We start from the raw sequence: 17,024 nt of genomic DNA, 5'->3' as shown, positions 1-17,024 counted from the left end.
AAAGTTTTTTTAGTACCTTATAATTTCGAAAGATGGAATGTAAATTAAATTTTTCATAAGATTGTGCGTTACTCTCGCAAATGAATATCTGAGAAAATTGTTCACAGATAATATTTATCACTCTCACGCGTTATATGATTAAATAGAACGTCTTATAAGTCTTAAAGTCTTATAACTCTGACAATTTAATTTGCCACTAATCATTATGAATCGTATACATTTTATGCGAAATTTAACAAGACATTACTCGCCTACTCGGCTTTTCTTATTTTCCTAATTTTTAACAGGACAGCTCAAATTGTTTTTCTTTTTTTTTTTTTTATGCACAAGTTTAGATAATGTATTTTGAATTATTGGAGCTTTAAAAATTGCCAAATTTACGTTAATATTTTAAAATAACGGAATATATATTTATATAACTGTTAATAATACATATACATTACCTAAAACGTAAGATCAAAGTTTTCCTTGAAACAGCTCACACAATAACTAAAATTCAGCAAGTACAAATTTAACATCAATCAAGTTAGTCTGTCACCTTCTTTAAAGATACTACGTGTATTACTTTGCTAGAAGACGGTTAAAGGGACATAAAAGATAACGATTTTTTAAAATAATAATTTAACAAACAATGACCCTCACACAATCATCAGAACATACATAAACAAGATTGTAAATATTGAATTTATGAAAAACGGTTGATGTATTAAATTTGTAGAATATTATAAATTTCTCTCAAAATTTCTCCATTAAAGATAGCGAAAATATAGAAAATATAAATAATTAAAAATATACCGAAAATGATGTAAGTAAATCGAAAAGGGGTTAATATAAGAATAAAAGATTTCAAAAGCTCATAGAAGAAATATCGATATCTCACGGTATCGATATATAGTGAGCTTTAGGCCCTGCGCACAATGGAGGAAATATTAGGAACAGGAATAGATATTAAGATTTTAACCTATCAGATACCAGTTACACCGGAATATATGGTTTCTGATAGGTTGAAATCTTAATATCTATTCCTGTTCCTAATACTTCCTCCATTGTGCGCAGGGCCTTACTTATTTGAAATAGATCGTAATGCACAGCACATGCGTGTCAAGTCGATGAGATTTGACATTTAAAAATGGCGTAACAGGCTCGAGTGGAAGAATTGAGGTTAGGAGATAAGGTTAAAAGAAAGTGTCTTTTTGTATTTGAGTGATGTCCGTACTTAGCACGAAGATGAGGCAATTGTTTAAAACAACCGGGTTTACTTTGCGGACTTACGCAGAATTCTGTCACGCAATATGGTTGAGAGGCATGAAGAGCACCACAAAACAAAGTTATACAAAAACTGTGCTGTTGCCGCAAACCAATTTCCCGGCACGACTCGGCGGTAAAAAACGAGTAGAGATGGATAATTATTTAATAGAGGTGGATTCTCTTTGTCTATCTACTTTTTTTTTCATTATTTAGCATCTAAATCAGAACATCTGTTTTCCGATAAAATCGCTGAATATTTGCGTGCTGTATAAATTCTGGCTACCATGATTCAATTGTACAAAACAATGGTAATCTATATTTTTCTATGATTTTTCCGGTGTTTTTTGGCAATAGAAATGCGGTTTCTTGGAATTATACAACTGGCAAAGGAAGAATCTTGAAGGACCAGACTTTATCTTGCATGATGGACCACCATATGCAAATGGAGAACCTCATATGGGTCATGCTATTAACAAGGTTTTTATTAATAAAAAATTTTATGTACGCTTACTGTTATGCACTGATATTTAGGAATTATTTTGTCCTTTTAGGTCCTTAAGGATATTACTTTAAGAAGCAAAATTATGTCGGGTAGAAGAGTACATTATATCCCAGGCTGGGATTGTCACGGTTTGCCAATTGAACAAAAAGTACTTGGTGATATAAAAGATGGCAGTCCTTTAGAAATTCGCCGCAAAGGTACGTTGACATATATAAATAAATATCTTAACACACAATATGTTCTTCTAAAATTTGCTGTATTTATAGCTGGAAGATATGCAAGTGACACTATCATAAAACAGCGACAAGCTTTTACGTCGTGGGGTATTATGGCTGATTGGAACGAATCAGGATGTTATTTCACGAATCATATTTCATATGTGAAGAATCAGATGCAACAATTTATAAATTTATATGACAAAGGACTCGTGTTTAGAGCTTTTAAACCAGTATACTGGTCACCGTCCTCTAAGTATAAATTAGAAATATCCATAAATCATTCTAAAAAAGATTCTTTTAGTCTTTGATTTTTTTTATTTTCAATAATTATAGAACAGCATTAGCAGAATCGGAACTGGAATACAACGAATCTCATAAGAGCAAAAGTGTTATTATTCGCATGCGACTTGATACACACACATTAGCTCCGAGATTAAAAGATTTAGAAAATAAACCACTTTATGCCCTTATCTGGACTACTACACCATGGTCATTGATAGCTAATCAAGCTATAACTTTCTCCAATAACATTGTATACTGTATTGTGGAGGACAATTCGAAAAATCTGTATATTCTTGCACGAGAGTGCTTAGCTAATATTGAACAGAAGCTTGGTCCATTAAAATTTATTACGACTGTTACGGGTAAGAGTCAGCTATATCTAAATATTTTATACACATAGGTGTATACATTGGAATCTCATTATCAGACATCCTATATATAGCAACTAAGTGATAAATGAAAAATGATTTATTAACAGGGCAGGAATTAGGTGAAGCCAAGTATCTCCATCCTATTACCAAACAACGTTTGCCATTCTTATCTGGATATCACGTTACAACTGATGTCGGTACTGGATTGGTTCACACAGCTCCCGCACACGGTCCCGAGGACTTTCTCATCGCTATTGAGAATAATATACCAGTTGTAAGCTATCTTTTATCGATGACGGTGTAATTTATATTCTAATCAGTTGCATTACATGATTTTATCAGGTCAATCCACATTACTGTTATAGTTATCTTTGATAGACGTCGACGGATGTTTCACCAAAGAAGCGGGTGACGAATTCTCCGGCTTAAATGTTCTAAACGATGGCGCTAATAAGGTCTTGCAACGTATCGGTGAAGACGTATTACATACTGATACAATTACGCATAGCTACCCATACGATTGGCGAACCAGGAAGCCTGTAATCATTCGCGCGAGTCACCAATGGTTCATAGACATAAAGTCTATTAAGGAAAAGGCAATTGTAAGTCAGGTGGATCCTTCTGAAATAGGCATGTTATTACGCATTCATCACTCGTGTGCTTATGTCTTTTTTACGCAAGGACAGCATCGCGAATATAAGGATATACCCGGAGCAAAATCAGACGTCGTATTTGAACGCATTGGTCGCTCAAGTTAAGCAACGACCGTATTGGTGTATTTCTCGACAACGGTTCTGGGGAACACCAATACCAGTGTTACACAATAAACGAACTGGTGATACGTATACAAGCAGGTGATTTTGCTAATTAACAATACAATTAACAAGTTTCGAATAGGATTACACATACTTTCGTATTGTAGAAAATGGGTCGAGAGATTGTGCAGACTGATGGAACGACACGGAACAGACTATTGGTGGGAGCTGTCGACCGAGAAATTAATTGGTCGTGAACTTCGGCAGGAATTAAAGGACAATATAGATGATTTCGAAAGAGGAAGCGTATGTACAAAACTAATAATCTCTTTTAACAGAATCGCGAATATCAATAATGCATGATAGTAAAATTTATGACTATATTTCTTAAAGGATATCATGGATATTTGGTTGGATAGCGGTCTTTCATGGTCGGCTGTTTTACCAGAACATAAAGCAGATTTATATTTAGAGGGAATGGATCAGTTTCGTGGTTGGTTTCAGTCATCATTACTAACATCCATTGCTCTTCAAGAACGTTCTCCTTACAGGTAGCTCACGCAACATGAAATTATAAATACCAGCTCTCATATTTATATATTTATGTTGCTTTTTCCAAAGCGCGTTATTCGTGCATGGATTTGCTGTCGATGATAAAGCCTCGAAAATGTCGAAATCAGTTGGAAACGTTATAAATCCCGAGACAATTACCAAAGGAGGAGAAAACTTGAATAAAGATCCGGCATATGGTGTCGACACTCTAAGGTCAGTTAAAAATATTCTCTAATGCAATCGTTATTTCTGGAAATAAAATAGTTGAGGTTAATAAAAGGAAATTGATAGATGGTGGGTAGCTACTCACGGATGCCAACACAGCCAGGTTCCAGTCACAACCACGTTATTGCGTGAAAGTCACGAATCTATACAAAAATTGCGCTTAGTCTTACGATTCCTCTTAGGTGTTTTACACTCGTATAGTGAAGGAATCACAGTCGAACCGGAATATCTCTATCTTGACAAATACATGTTACATTCTCTGCATCAATATAACAAAAAGGTAAAGCGTAAGGATATTTAAATAATATCTACATTATTTATGTCATTTATGACATTGATTCTCTATCTTACAGATTCAAAACTTATACGACAATTATTTGTATCACCACGTGAGTAAATTAGTAACGTATTTTCTGGCAAACACTGTGTCGCCGATGTATTGCCATTTGATTAAAGATAGACTTTACTGCGATGAAGCAGCGTCCCCAACGCGTCTGGCTGCGGTAGAAGTAACGCGTGAAACTCTGACCGTGCTTGCGAGATCTATCGCGCCGATCGTTCCGCATTTAGCAGAAGAAGTGTGGTTATACCACCCTGAAAATTTGGGTAGGTGATTTAATAAGAAAGCGTTTCTCGCACATTATATTATTGTTCATATATTATTTACAGCGTCAGTGCCACTGTATCATACTGAATATAAAGTACCGGAAACTTGGCATCAACCAGAAATTGCTAGGCATGTAGAAATAGCTCTAAGCTTGAGAAGCAAGGTGAACATATCGGCTGATCGTAACACATGGGAATTGTCGGGCATCTTAAAGGCTTCGAAAGATGACTATAAATCACTTTCGGTGAGGCACTTTCTATAAATTGTAAATTATATCAGTCTTTAACTCGCAATAATAATAATCAAACATGATCATTGTAAGTCGTACCTGCTTTTTTTCGCAGATACTTCAAAAAGATCAGGAATCCTCTACATCGGAATTATGCGACATTTTGCAACTCTCGTCAATTATATTAGTAGAATCACCCACGGTAACAGAGACACAGGTCGAGTTACATAATACTGAAAAAATACTCTGCCAAAGGTGCAGGCGATATCCTGAAGTAGATAAAAACGGTCTTTGCGGTCGTTGCATTAAGGTACTCGATGTGACGAATGTATCATCGATATCCGTGTAAGCGATAGTGGTTGGCTGTTTCTCAACTATCGCTCATTTTACTAAATAAATATAAGAGACATTTCTTTTTTTTTTGAAAATTAAATTTCTTTTAATGAATCCCTACAGGAGAGAGAGATTACTCACATTCTTTTACATTCAATACATCGATCGTAAAAGACGGAATTTAATCACAGTGCTATTGTTGCTTTGTCGTTAAGTCGTACATATCATTTATATTTAAAGAGTTAAGAAAATGCGTTAGATGCGGCTGGTATCCGCTGGTAGCCAATTTGTGCGCGACGTGTGCCATGTACGTTCGCCATTCGCAAAACGATTGGTACATCTGTTCCAAGCTCTTGAAATTCGGATGGCTGTACCGATCCGTGCTATCAACAATCCAAGCTTGCGATCTCAAGCGATTGTGAAACTTCAATATGATTTTAAAGATATTGATCAAGCAGACGCGCATTTTTTCTCCGCGTGTATTAAGCATGCACCTGAAATCGGAATGTTATGAGTCATGGGTGTTCGGTTCTGAGGAAAATCAATCATGTCCCAGAGACTACCTTGAAAGTATCCTTTTAATATAATTCATGTGCGAGAGATAAATCTGATCTATTGTCCGGGAATTCTGCAGATCCTTCTCGAACTCATTCCAACTCGCGTGTAGTACGCTACATGTTAAATAATTGTGAAGAGCATTCATAAATTGTGTCATGGAGTGCCTATATAACTGCAACTGTATCGGCAAAACATATAAAATCAATAAGAATAATTCTTTGATTTTTCAATGTCTCAATATCTGCGATAAACGATTTACCTTGTGATATTGTTTTGAATTAACTGCGTTACGTTCCACCTTCATTATATTAAAGTCTTCCTGTAATACCCACGACATTCTGCCAATCATTATTAAAAACTTGAACACTTTGCTATATTGCAACATCATCATATCATCTAAAATAATATTCAATGGCCACGCTATCTTATAATTGAGACAAAGACATTCTAACACATTCGGATCTGAAATCTGCAAGGAACTGTTATTGATATCGGAACAAGTATCATAATAATAATTAAAAACGGATAACCGCACTTACGTATAACTGGCATGGTTTGTCAACGGCAGAAAGACTCAAAAGTTCTGAATGGGCGTAATTATTGCTGAACGAGTTCATCAGCGCTTTCTCCAAGAGATTCGTAAGGGTAGCGGAATTAAAGAGTTCGATTGGCGCGGATATTGCGTAGAGCCGCGAATAAAGCGAGTCCGTGAGACTCTTTGCGAATTCGCCGTTCAAAAGGAAGAAATAACTACGTAAACTGTGCAAATGCGAAAGCATGTTGTGCTCATTCACCAGGTATTTAATGATCGCATTATTAACCAGCCGGGTTTGTATCTGCAGGGGAATAATGACGGATTTCTCCAAGTACACTTGGAGGGACGTATGATCGATCATCTCAACATCAGCTATGGTCAGAGACGAAGGTGCGGTCGACGATTTCACGTCAGAACTAACACCGAATAGATTCGGCAGCTTGAAATTACTGCTCATCGGAGACTCGAAGCATGTTTCTTCTGTGATCGACTTCGTCATATCGTCGGATAAAGACGAGACTTCCTGACCGGCGTTCAAAGCAAATATATCGTCGCTATTCGGTATCTGCGACAAAGGAGTATGAATCGATGCTGTGGTGAAATTGTCGGTCGTACATGACATCGGTGTATCTATATTATTCTGCTGCTGCATATTATTCAATATCGGCTCGTTTGCTTCATTATTTGTATTGTTAGTCTTATTTGAACATTCTTCGTCATTCGTAGGCCCATGTATATTCATCGTTTCTGCTGGCAGTCGGATATTAGTTGTTGAAAAGACATTATTGTTCATGTTTTCTTTCGTATTATTCGAGCTTGATTCACTAGTGATATCAATTAATATCTGATTATTACCATTTGTATTTGTGCGATCAATAAATCTTTGATTGTTCGTAAGTATTGTACTGAGCTCATTGTTATTCGGAGTCATACCATACTCTTGCATTAGGACTTTAAGTTTGTTGGTTTGTGCAACGGTCATATTATCTATCCTGTTAATAGCTAAGGACTTAGGCCTGTTAATAGCACCAATAATTCTCTCGGTCACCTCGTTGGCTTCCAAGATGTTGTTTAAACGAGTATTGAGCGCACTCGTTTTATCGTCACCATTTATTATAGTATGAATGTTTTTCATTGCTTCGTCACGCAGGAAATCCTGCAGGTCGCTCTTCTCGTTATTTTTCTTATAGACCTTATAATTTAATGATGGAGTTTCTTGCGGTAGATGTACATTCTGTGTATCCATCGTAATGGGGGAATCCTCAATTGTAATTTTCTCATCCGATGCAATATCTTTGTCGGGCTCACAATTTTCGACAGGCGAAACATCCAAGTGCTCAACGTTCAAAAGATCTTTAGGTTTGCTCTGATCGGAAATGTCTATCGCAGCTACATCCAGCAAGCCGTTTTCCGCAAAGTTGCTATTTTCATCTTGGCTCGACACAGCTTCTGCTTCGGACGTATTTTTATTTTGTTCGTCAATATCGACGACTATATTTTCATCGGAACTTAATGTAGTAGCATTTTCCGACATTTCTGTATTGAGTTTCTTTACAGATTTTAAAAATTCTACTCTTCTTTCAAAATGACTCATTCGCGCCTGTCGCCAAATGGATCGTGCACGATTGCTCTCTATATCAGCAGTTAATTTATCATAATAGTTTACAAGAGTTTCCCTGAAACAAACAAAATAATTAATGCCATAAATATTTAAAATTAAAATCAGTGACGATCATTCTCCAGTGACCTTTTTTTTTTCATTTAAATTTAAAGTATTAAATCTCACTTCTCGGCTTGCTGTTGTTCCCGCATTTCTTCCTGTTCTCGATTAATCTTTTCGAGCAACAATTTGTCAGCTAGCATTTCATTCTCTTTTTCCTTTTCTTTAATCAAAGCACTCGCTTCCGCCTGTTGCTTCAATTCTTGCAGTAATTCCCGTTTATTTTGCGCGGCTTTCATGCTAAGTTCTTTGCGTTGCTCTGAACAAAAACATCATGGAAACTGTTACATATATACATCTTTAATTTAGAATTAAATCGAAAACGTAAGTATATCTTACTATCCAGCCTCAACAACGTTTCTTGTTGTGCGCGTATCACGAGCTCAGCTGTTTCCCTTTCAGTTTTCTTTTCATCCTGAATTGCGGATAAAAGAGATACGATTGGTCCCAATGCCGCCTCGCCTTTACGTTCGTATTCCTGACACCTTAGCAATTGTTCTCGCAGCATAGACACACTCAAGCAGACTCTCATTTCCGGTTGAGCGTTGAGAGACACATTACATACAGGATTCTAAAATGCAAACATTAAAACATCTTTTTATTGATTCACAATTAAATTTATAAAAACAAACAAGCTTCAATAATAAACAGTAATAACCTTGGGACTGCAAATTTTTAAGAGTCGTAACGTCTTCCCACATTGCAATATCGACTCCGACAATTCCGATAAGAAACCAGGTACCGATTTGGTATCGATTGCGAAACTTTCCGTCCAAAACTTGCGTCCTCTCTTCCGCAGATAGTGAGACCGTGCTTCAATCATAAATTCTCCGTAAATGTCATCACATGTCCCCTCAAACAACCAATTTTGCAACAACCTACAAGAATAATTAGTAAATATTTGTCCGATTTAATATTTTTTGTCTTTTTGTGAACAATACAAAAAAAAAAGACATGACGTTTTCTCACCGAAAGTAGACTTCACAGCATGATTTTAATATGGAATAAAACACCAATGCGATCTTTGGATTGGTGACCTTGGTCACCTCTTTGTAAATGTGTGTTAAAATTCCACTGCCACCACCTAAAATGCATTGATTTGTACTACAACCGCACAGTCTCGCGACTTCCGTGATTAAACGCGCCAGCGGACGAATCTGTTTCAATAGACTCAACAATCCAGGAAATTTATGTCTGTTAAGAATCCTTTGCAATGCCGAGCGATAATAAAGGAGTAGCTCTTTGATATTGGCGCACATTGCCTACAATTGAATCGCATGTAATTAAAAAATATGAATAGACTGCACCATAAGAATTCGTACAATTATATGTACCTTGAATATGAGACCGTGCTGCTGCAATTTACCCGTTTGTGGATCGGGCATGACAAGACGCGACAAACACTTGAAACTGTTGCCCCAAGAAATCGCTTCTTGGCAAGTAATTTTCAGTGACTCGAAGTTTATGCCATGCACTGTAATGTTCTCCTCTAATTTAAATCCTGTCTGAAATAAGACTATCATGACGTATAAAACTCGCAATTGTACGCTAGCGTAGTTCATTAAATCTACGTACCACGGTATCATATTTAAAAGAGTCTGAATCTATACCAAATAACAACAATTTGACGTCCGATAAAAATTGCTCAGACGAAACCTCCGACATTAGAGATATGGAATTTATTGCCTATAACATATTAGGTGTTAAACTTAATTCCTGTTGTTTTTCGTCTTTAAAATTGATTTGTTTCGAAGGGAAGATGAATGAATACCTTAATCAAAGTAATTTCCTCCATTTTCTACTTTATTACTAATTAATAATACTTTATTAATAATACTTTGATTAAGGTATTTCCCTTCGAAACAAATCAATTTTGGAGACGAAAAACGGCAGGAATTAAGTTTAACACCTAATAAAAAGAACAATTTTTGCATGATATATTTGCACAGACATTGTTGTCTTTACCTTCTTTGGCAGCAGTGATAAAATACTTGTTTGTCTTATCCTCGCTAAGTGCAGCGCGGTTTCTGGCAGATCAGTGACAAATAACAACTGTTTGGAAAACTCCGGTGCTCCGAGAGATTCCCACGTTCGTAATTTAGAGACACGATTGTCAGAAGACAATATCTCTTTCCATATTAAATCAATGTTACTCGCAACGCTTTTTGATTCGTTTGTAAAACTACGATCGGATTTTTCTGACGATACAACACAGAAACGATTCTGAATTCGATTATCTACAGACTTTATCCATTCACAGGGTAAAGTCATATTTGACATAAATCTTGGTGTAGATAAATATATCTTATTTATTTGTTCAACCTGATAAAAAAAAGTATAATTTATTTATTATAAGCAAATGTATAAAATATATATATAACTTACCATAATATGTGTTGAGAAAGGAGCAATTATGTTACATTGTTTTGCTGTATTTTCAGTACAGCTCGATATGCAGGGAGACATTTCAATAGTGTTATTACATCTAAAATAATAAATAAAAAAAAACTAGATATTTGTTTATAGGAAATAAAGCCTAACATCATTGCGATCATACCTAATTGTTTGGATACCTAGAATGGCTTTTGATACACACTGATCTTCGAAAGACACTCTGCTAACAAAATTGGTCGCTATATCTTGCCTGGTACAGGTTCTGCGTATGCCCAGCATCGCCTCAAACTTTTCCGGCAAGATAAAGGATTCAATGGGATATGTTTGGAACATTGGTACACCATTCGTAGATGTAGCATCCTCAGGCAAGAAAGGATTGGTTTTACCATAGTGAAATACATCCTAAACAAAATTTGATTCCCATTAGCTTTGACATCAATTCTAAAAACTGATTGTATGATCAAACAGGCGAAATAAGTACCAATGCAGTTCCTGTGTCAGTCTGAAAATTTTTGAGCTTTATCAACAATTGTAAGGTATAAATTACAGTGTCTGCGTTATCCTCCTCGGAATATAGCTCGCTTATCAAACTTTCTAACTTTTTCGCCTCTGACACGCGTTTCAGGGCTAGCCTGAGAACGAAAGCATGCTTCAAGATCTCCACTAGAGGATCAATATCAGATTTTGCTGCACTTTCTGTAATTATGATCAACAAAGTATTATTATTTGAAAAAAATACATGTATTATTTTTTGTCTTTATTTATTCTTGTTCCATTGATTTAAGGCATACAAATGTACCTTGATTGTACGTCTTATTACTCTTATTTAACAATATCTCATAAACCTTCGAGCGAAAGTTCTTCACTATTTTGACATCGCTCTTGGGCGGCATGTAGGAACTCCCATTCTCCAAGCGATTCCTCTGCAACGTGTGGCTGACCAGCTGCGTGACGAGCTCGTAGATGTTAGCGTCGCCCCGTTCTAGATCCATGATCGAAATACTCCCTCAACCGATTGTTGATTAATCGTTGCGACGAGTCGCGGGAGACGGCGATTATTTTCATAATGCCATAGTCAGCCATAACAACGCGACTCGCGGAGAGATGGGGGATTCTGGAATTGCGAGGACCCGGAAGACCTCTAGTGGCGACTGGCGAGTGTGAAACGGCTGATCATATAAAAAATGAGTGAGCGAGAGAAAGAGATATATATTGATGGTCTGTTTTCTGCTCCTGCACTAGAACTCTCTTTCTCGCTTCCAACAAATATCAAACATATAAACCTTTCTCACTTTAAGTTCAAAAAGTGTACAGCTAGTTCAACCACAGAAAACAGACCCGTAATCATGAAGATGTTGGAAGATGTAATCACCGGCGACATGGCAACAGAAAATACAGCGCCGTTAAACGAAAAATTGGAGACTGAAACTTCAATCGAGCTGACATTCTTCTCGATCGAATTTGGAACTCGATGTTGGAAAAAAATAAAACACGTGGAGATATAAATAGGAAAAAATGAAGGAGCACAACGGAATGACGATGTAGTATTAATTTTATTGCGTTATTATACATATGCACACATACATGCACATCGTGACATTGAAGGAGAGTGTGTATATGTAGCGCGCACGTATACCTGTTCGCATATCGATTTTTCGCGAGCACACGTGACACTCGCGTCCGCGAATATTATTTTACTATTTGCTGCGTGTGTACACGCATCTCGCACACGTATGTACGTATATGTATAATAATAGTGACATACGTCGCTCGTGATACATACGTATCAACACTGTACAGCGTGTAATCCGTCTAGCAGTATCATCCTCCAAAAACCACCCTTTGTTGTGCTCATGTACGTCCGACTATAGAAAAATAAACGTTTCAGATAGAATGCTCGCTCTCGCGAAAGGTGCGAAAAATAAATTTCGTTTTTCCTTCCCTTTTTCTTTCTTTTTTTTTTGCCTCTTTATTGCACCACGCTCTTTTCCGATCTCTGTATAACGCATCTACGTTCAATCCTGCTGCCCCTCCTTTTGCTCCATCGTAAATCTAACGCTACTATGTGTCGTTTTTTCCTGTTTTTTTTTATGTTTATTTTTATCTTGCCTAACGCCGATGTTCTAGGGGAATCGGCGAGTTTAAGATTAACTACGATTGCACGAGAAAAGTAAACCGATCGCAGGAGGAACCAGTAATCGAGTTTGGCATCATTATCGTCGATCGCATTATTATCATTTTTCCTCTCGACATTGTTTTACAAAACTCTTTCGCCTGTCTTTCGCTTTCGTTTTACCTTTATCTATTTTTTTTTCTTTTAATTTGAAACAGCTTCTCCTATATTAATTAAAAATGAGACTATTATAAATGATTAGATTACGAATCATTTCATTGCGGCAACGAAACAATCGACCATATTATTCGAAGGGCGGCGAGAACTCGGAATGAAAAAAAAAAAATTCAAAAAAAATCCTTGACGGAAGATATTCTCTTCCCCCTTGTCTTCCCCTACTTCCCGCCGGACCAGCGCACGTGAACTCCCTACAGGAGAAGTATTATGTTTATACAATATGTTCCCGTGTATAGCCGCTCGATCAGCTTGAATTAGATTCTACTAACATAAAATCGCGTCCTTACATTAATTATACAATGTGAAACATACATTATAAGGCTCTATTTTTTTTGTTTCCTCTGGCTCTGGTAACAATCTCTAACAGAGACCACATCGTTAACGTTACAAAAGCTCGTCGGTTTTATCCGCCCGTTTTTTATCGGCTTTCTCATTGTTATACTGATAGTATATTCTGCGTCTTATCTTTGTCCTCAGATAGAATGTTCGATTGAGCGTCTTAAAAGAGCGCTAATTGTAATAATCTATTATTTTTCAGCTCTCTTATCACTTTGCCTATCGTTAATCTTCATTAGTCGCGATGACGACGCCAAGCCGGTGCAAGCGATAATACGAAAACAAAAATCGCGCGAATGAAATGGATGTCGGTCAGTGGATTCAGCTATGGATAAATCGCATTTTCGCTCCATTCAATTCAATGGATTACACTGGATAACACTCTTGTTTTCTCTTCTCTTCTTTGTCTATTTAATATATCGGCTAAACGCTGAATGGCACACATTACCGCATCACATTATTGCAATTTGATGTGTCAGCGCAACAGCTGCTGTTACTATTTTGGATGACCTCCGATCAAATAAGCTCCATATACATATATACTATATCTTCTGCCGAAGTTAACAAGTCATAAAGAGAAAGCATTTAATAAAGTATATATATATCTTATGTACATTGACTGTTGTTGAGAAAATCATGTTGAGAACATGAAGTCTAGGATAGGAAAAGTGTCTTCTGCTCGTTCTTTCTCTCAGTGGTTGATTTTCTTTTGCGGGCTCGTACACACAACAGTTTCTCGCAATTCTCGCGAGAACATAGAACTGACGCTCGATCTCGATTATGTGCAGTCTAAAGCAGGTTATGCGGTTAAAATAAAATGAAGTTTGCAGTGTGTGTGTTCGACGACAGGCAAATAATGTAAATGTAATGTTCTACGTAACAGGATGCTAGATATATCAGTTCAATGATCATCCATTTCGTGAATACGTTGACGTTTAGATTGCGATGGCTGATGTTCAGGAGGCTCGGGGCTCTCGACGATCGCAAGCGGGGCCGGTGAACCTGGCGAGCTGTCTGATTCTTCATGAGTGCGTTTGCTAACCCCCCCAATGCCAGCATCGGGGCTGATAAAATTTCCACTGTTGCAAACAGAAAATTCACACGAAATTGTAAATTATGTATATCAATAAAATACCATGCGAATTAAGAACGTAATTATACCTGTAATTATAGGTTGTTTGTACAATAACAGGAGCTGGACTATATTGGCCAGCTGGAGATAAAGAATGGTCCTCTACAGCATTCCCAGGCACCAAATATTTTTCTGTTTCAAGAAGGGAGCCATAAAGTATTTCTTAAAAAGAAGAAATTTTTTAGATTACAAGACAAAAACAATTACCTTCTCTTCCTGTGGCATCGCCACTGACACCATTTGTTACCACTGTTTGCATCAGGCGTCCCTTATGAGTTGTCTGGGACGGTGTATACGGATGTCCGGGAGAACCGGGTGCTGACTGACTTGTCGCGAGTTGCCCAGCCGGAGATGGAACCGAACTGTCCGGATAAGATTCGGGTCCAGGGGAAGCCTCTCTGCTTAGACACTCGGGCGTAATTAATCCACTGATTCCTACATGAGATGGAGATGCTGGAGCACTTCTGTTGATTGGAGCATAAATGGTGTTAAATTAATATTAAATAAATTATCAATCGATATATATGTATGATATAGACAACATAGAGCTTTTTTTAAAGTTACCTTGATGATAGTGTTCCAAAGGGCGCACGGAAACATGGTACACCACGTTGCCGTCTTCGTCTGAACGCCTGCTCAATGAGTTTATTCTCCGACTGAGGATCAATCTTCCAGAAAGAACCCTTCCCTGGCTCTTCTTGACTCCTGGGCACTTTGATAAAGTAGCGATTCAACGACAAATTATGCCGTATAGAATTCTGCCAACCTTTATCTGCGGTTCTATAATACGGATAGTGCTTGGTGATGTATGAATAGATGCCTGATAAGGTAAGCTGTTTATCGTGCGCCGAGGCGATTGCTTGGACAATCAGTTGCGCATAGGAGTACGGTGGTTTCGAGTCATCTTTTGGTGGACTGTAATGTGGTGCTGTACCATTCGGTCCCGAACTGTTACCTCGATAACGAGCATCAGCACCAGGCTCTGGGCTTATTTGCCTGCTGGAGCTCTGTCCACCGTCATGCCTATCCAAGCTATGCCTATCCAAAGTGGAATTCTGCGAATCGTTTGCTACGGAAGCGGCATACGCCGCAACCATCTGCAAATCCGCCGAAATGTTTCTTCTACCCTGACCGGCACGCGGACTTGCCGGACACGAATTAGCGGCGCTTATTGTTCCCGTAGGTGACGGAAAAGGGCTGCTGTATCCAGCGTCCGGTATGTTTATTCGCAGAGGAGGTAGTGGTGCCCGCTGCTTCGGTGGAGAGGGCACGCGAATGTTACTCTGTTCCTGCTCGTCAACAAGTGACTGGAACATCAGCTTTATCGTTGTACTTGGAAATCTGAATGTACATCTGAAACACCATTAAAGTTGATTGTAGTTATAAGATATTCGAAACAGTATTATCATTAATTAGATGAATTCAATGATAATAAATATATTAACTCTCCATCAGCTATGTAAAATTTTACGTCTTTTGTCAACAACTTGGATTTTTGAGCTTTAATGCAGATTTTTATATAGTTCCAAATTTTTTTACATTGTATGAAAATCTAAAAAAATTTTTGCATACTTATGTGTGTGTGTGTGTGTGTGTGTGTGTGTATAAAAACTTTAGCAAGTTTTTACTATCATAAAACTCGGATTGGACTTATTTTCTACAGATTTAAATTTATTCACAAGAATTTACAATCAAAATTGACTATGTCTTCAAAGTCCAAATTGGTCAGGGAGTAGAGGATTAATAATAATAAATTAAAAAATAAATTTATCGTCTGAAAAAGTACACACCATTCATATTTCATTATGGTTCTAAATTGTTACATGACTTATAATTATTATTAATATCAACAAAAATCCAGAATCTCTGTTTGATCACGTTTTTATAAATAGCTTGTTCTTTTCAGGTAAACTTGTATTGTTTCTTTTCTCTTTTTCTCTCCATGTTGGACAGAAAAGAACGAAACAAACGGCGTAACAAATTGAACTGAAAAGAACAGACCTAAAGACTAGAGTTGTTTCTGTTACAAGAATAATTGTCACTCTTTTAATGTTCGTCCATTTTTACATAATCATCTTTCATAATTGTCAGGGTCATGGCTACCTTTATCTATTATCTAACGACTAAGAAGAAAGGGACGACAAATGAAAGTTCTTTATGAGCTTCACTTAAAGAAGATAAAATTGAAGGTAACAGACATAAATATTCCAAGATGATTAAACCTTTGATTTCCTATCATAACTCGTGGCATAGCGACGCGAGTTACAGCATGGCTAAGAAAAAACAACACCCGGTGGTGTTTAATACAGGAGAGAAGGCCGGCGGTCGCGCGCGCGTGAAACAATAATAAATAAATAAATAAATAACGTCCGCGAGGAGAGTGGAGACTCACGTCTTTGGCAGTTGATAGACAGGGGCGCCTTTGCGTTGAAATACCCCGTCGACGAATACGCCGTTCTTGCCGTTGCAGACCATATAGAAAAATGGATGCTCGTAGAAGATTTCGAGGTGCCGGCGCGAGATAAAGCTGGAGTGGCCCATGTTAACGTCGACCTCACCCTTGCTGCTGTTGCGGCCGATCGTGATGCGTCGTTGCCTAACCATGTACTCGAACTCGCGGGCCTCGAGCCGCGCTATCGGCGCCCCGCTCGACTCCGGATTCCACTGCATCTTCGAC

At 37.5% G+C, this 17,024-nt stretch overlaps 3 protein-coding genes across 3 annotated transcripts; 1 reads left to right on the top strand and 2 right to left on the bottom strand.

Moving 5' to 3' along the window:
* Window positions 1-1,100: 1,100 nt before the first annotated feature.
* On the top strand, window positions 1,101-5,357 carry IleRS-m (Isoleucyl-tRNA synthetase, mitochondrial). The gene is made up of 15 exons (XM_018516475.1): window positions 1,101-1,419; window positions 1,603-1,725; window positions 1,800-1,947; window positions 2,017-2,221; window positions 2,302-2,612; window positions 2,729-2,895; window positions 2,987-3,223; window positions 3,303-3,475; window positions 3,544-3,682; window positions 3,770-3,927; window positions 3,998-4,141; window positions 4,220-4,433; window positions 4,507-4,759; window positions 4,823-5,004; window positions 5,105-5,357. The coding sequence occupies exons 1-15, from the start codon at window positions 1,207-1,209 to the stop codon at window positions 5,336-5,338; spliced, it is 2,901 nt and encodes a 966-aa protein (XP_018371977.1). The 5' UTR covers window positions 1,101-1,206; the 3' UTR covers window positions 5,339-5,357.
* Grip163 (gamma-tubulin complex component 6) lies at window positions 5,301-12,394 on the bottom strand. Its single transcript, XM_018516474.1, has 17 exons — window positions 11,902-12,394; window positions 11,329-11,698; window positions 11,011-11,225; window positions 10,693-10,931; window positions 10,521-10,620; window positions 10,101-10,457; window positions 9,711-9,821; window positions 9,470-9,640; window positions 9,105-9,397; window positions 8,794-9,013; window positions 8,475-8,706; window positions 8,202-8,394; window positions 6,420-8,091; window positions 6,140-6,349; window positions 5,886-6,058; window positions 5,464-5,816; window positions 5,301-5,378 (listed from the first exon to the last, which is right to left on the bottom strand). Exons 2-16 carry the CDS (start codon window positions 11,519-11,521, stop codon window positions 5,516-5,518), a joined length of 4,680 nt encoding a protein of 1,559 aa, XP_018371976.1. The 5' UTR covers window positions 11,522-11,698; window positions 11,902-12,394; the 3' UTR covers window positions 5,301-5,378; window positions 5,464-5,515.
* A 91-nt stretch (window positions 12,395-12,485) lies between these two features.
* On the bottom strand, window positions 12,486-17,018 carry FoxK (forkhead box K). Its single transcript, XM_018516476.1, has 5 exons — window positions 16,740-17,018; window positions 14,912-15,700; window positions 14,555-14,811; window positions 14,377-14,479; window positions 12,486-14,294 (listed from the first exon to the last, which is right to left on the bottom strand). Exons 1-5 carry the CDS (start codon window positions 17,015-17,017, stop codon window positions 14,117-14,119), a joined length of 1,605 nt encoding a protein of 534 aa, XP_018371978.1. The 5' UTR covers window position 17,018; the 3' UTR covers window positions 12,486-14,116.
* Window positions 17,019-17,024: the final 6 nt, after the last annotated feature.

Source organism: Trachymyrmex cornetzi, unplaced genomic scaffold, assembly GCF_001594075.2.
Source record: "Trachymyrmex cornetzi isolate Tcor2-1 unplaced genomic scaffold, Tcor1.1 scaffold64, whole genome shotgun sequence".
Classification (NCBI taxonomy): domain Eukaryota; kingdom Metazoa; phylum Arthropoda; class Insecta; order Hymenoptera; family Formicidae; genus Trachymyrmex; species Trachymyrmex cornetzi.
The sequence above is the reverse complement of the archived record's forward strand: the minus strand, read 5'-3'. Positions and strand labels throughout refer to the sequence as shown.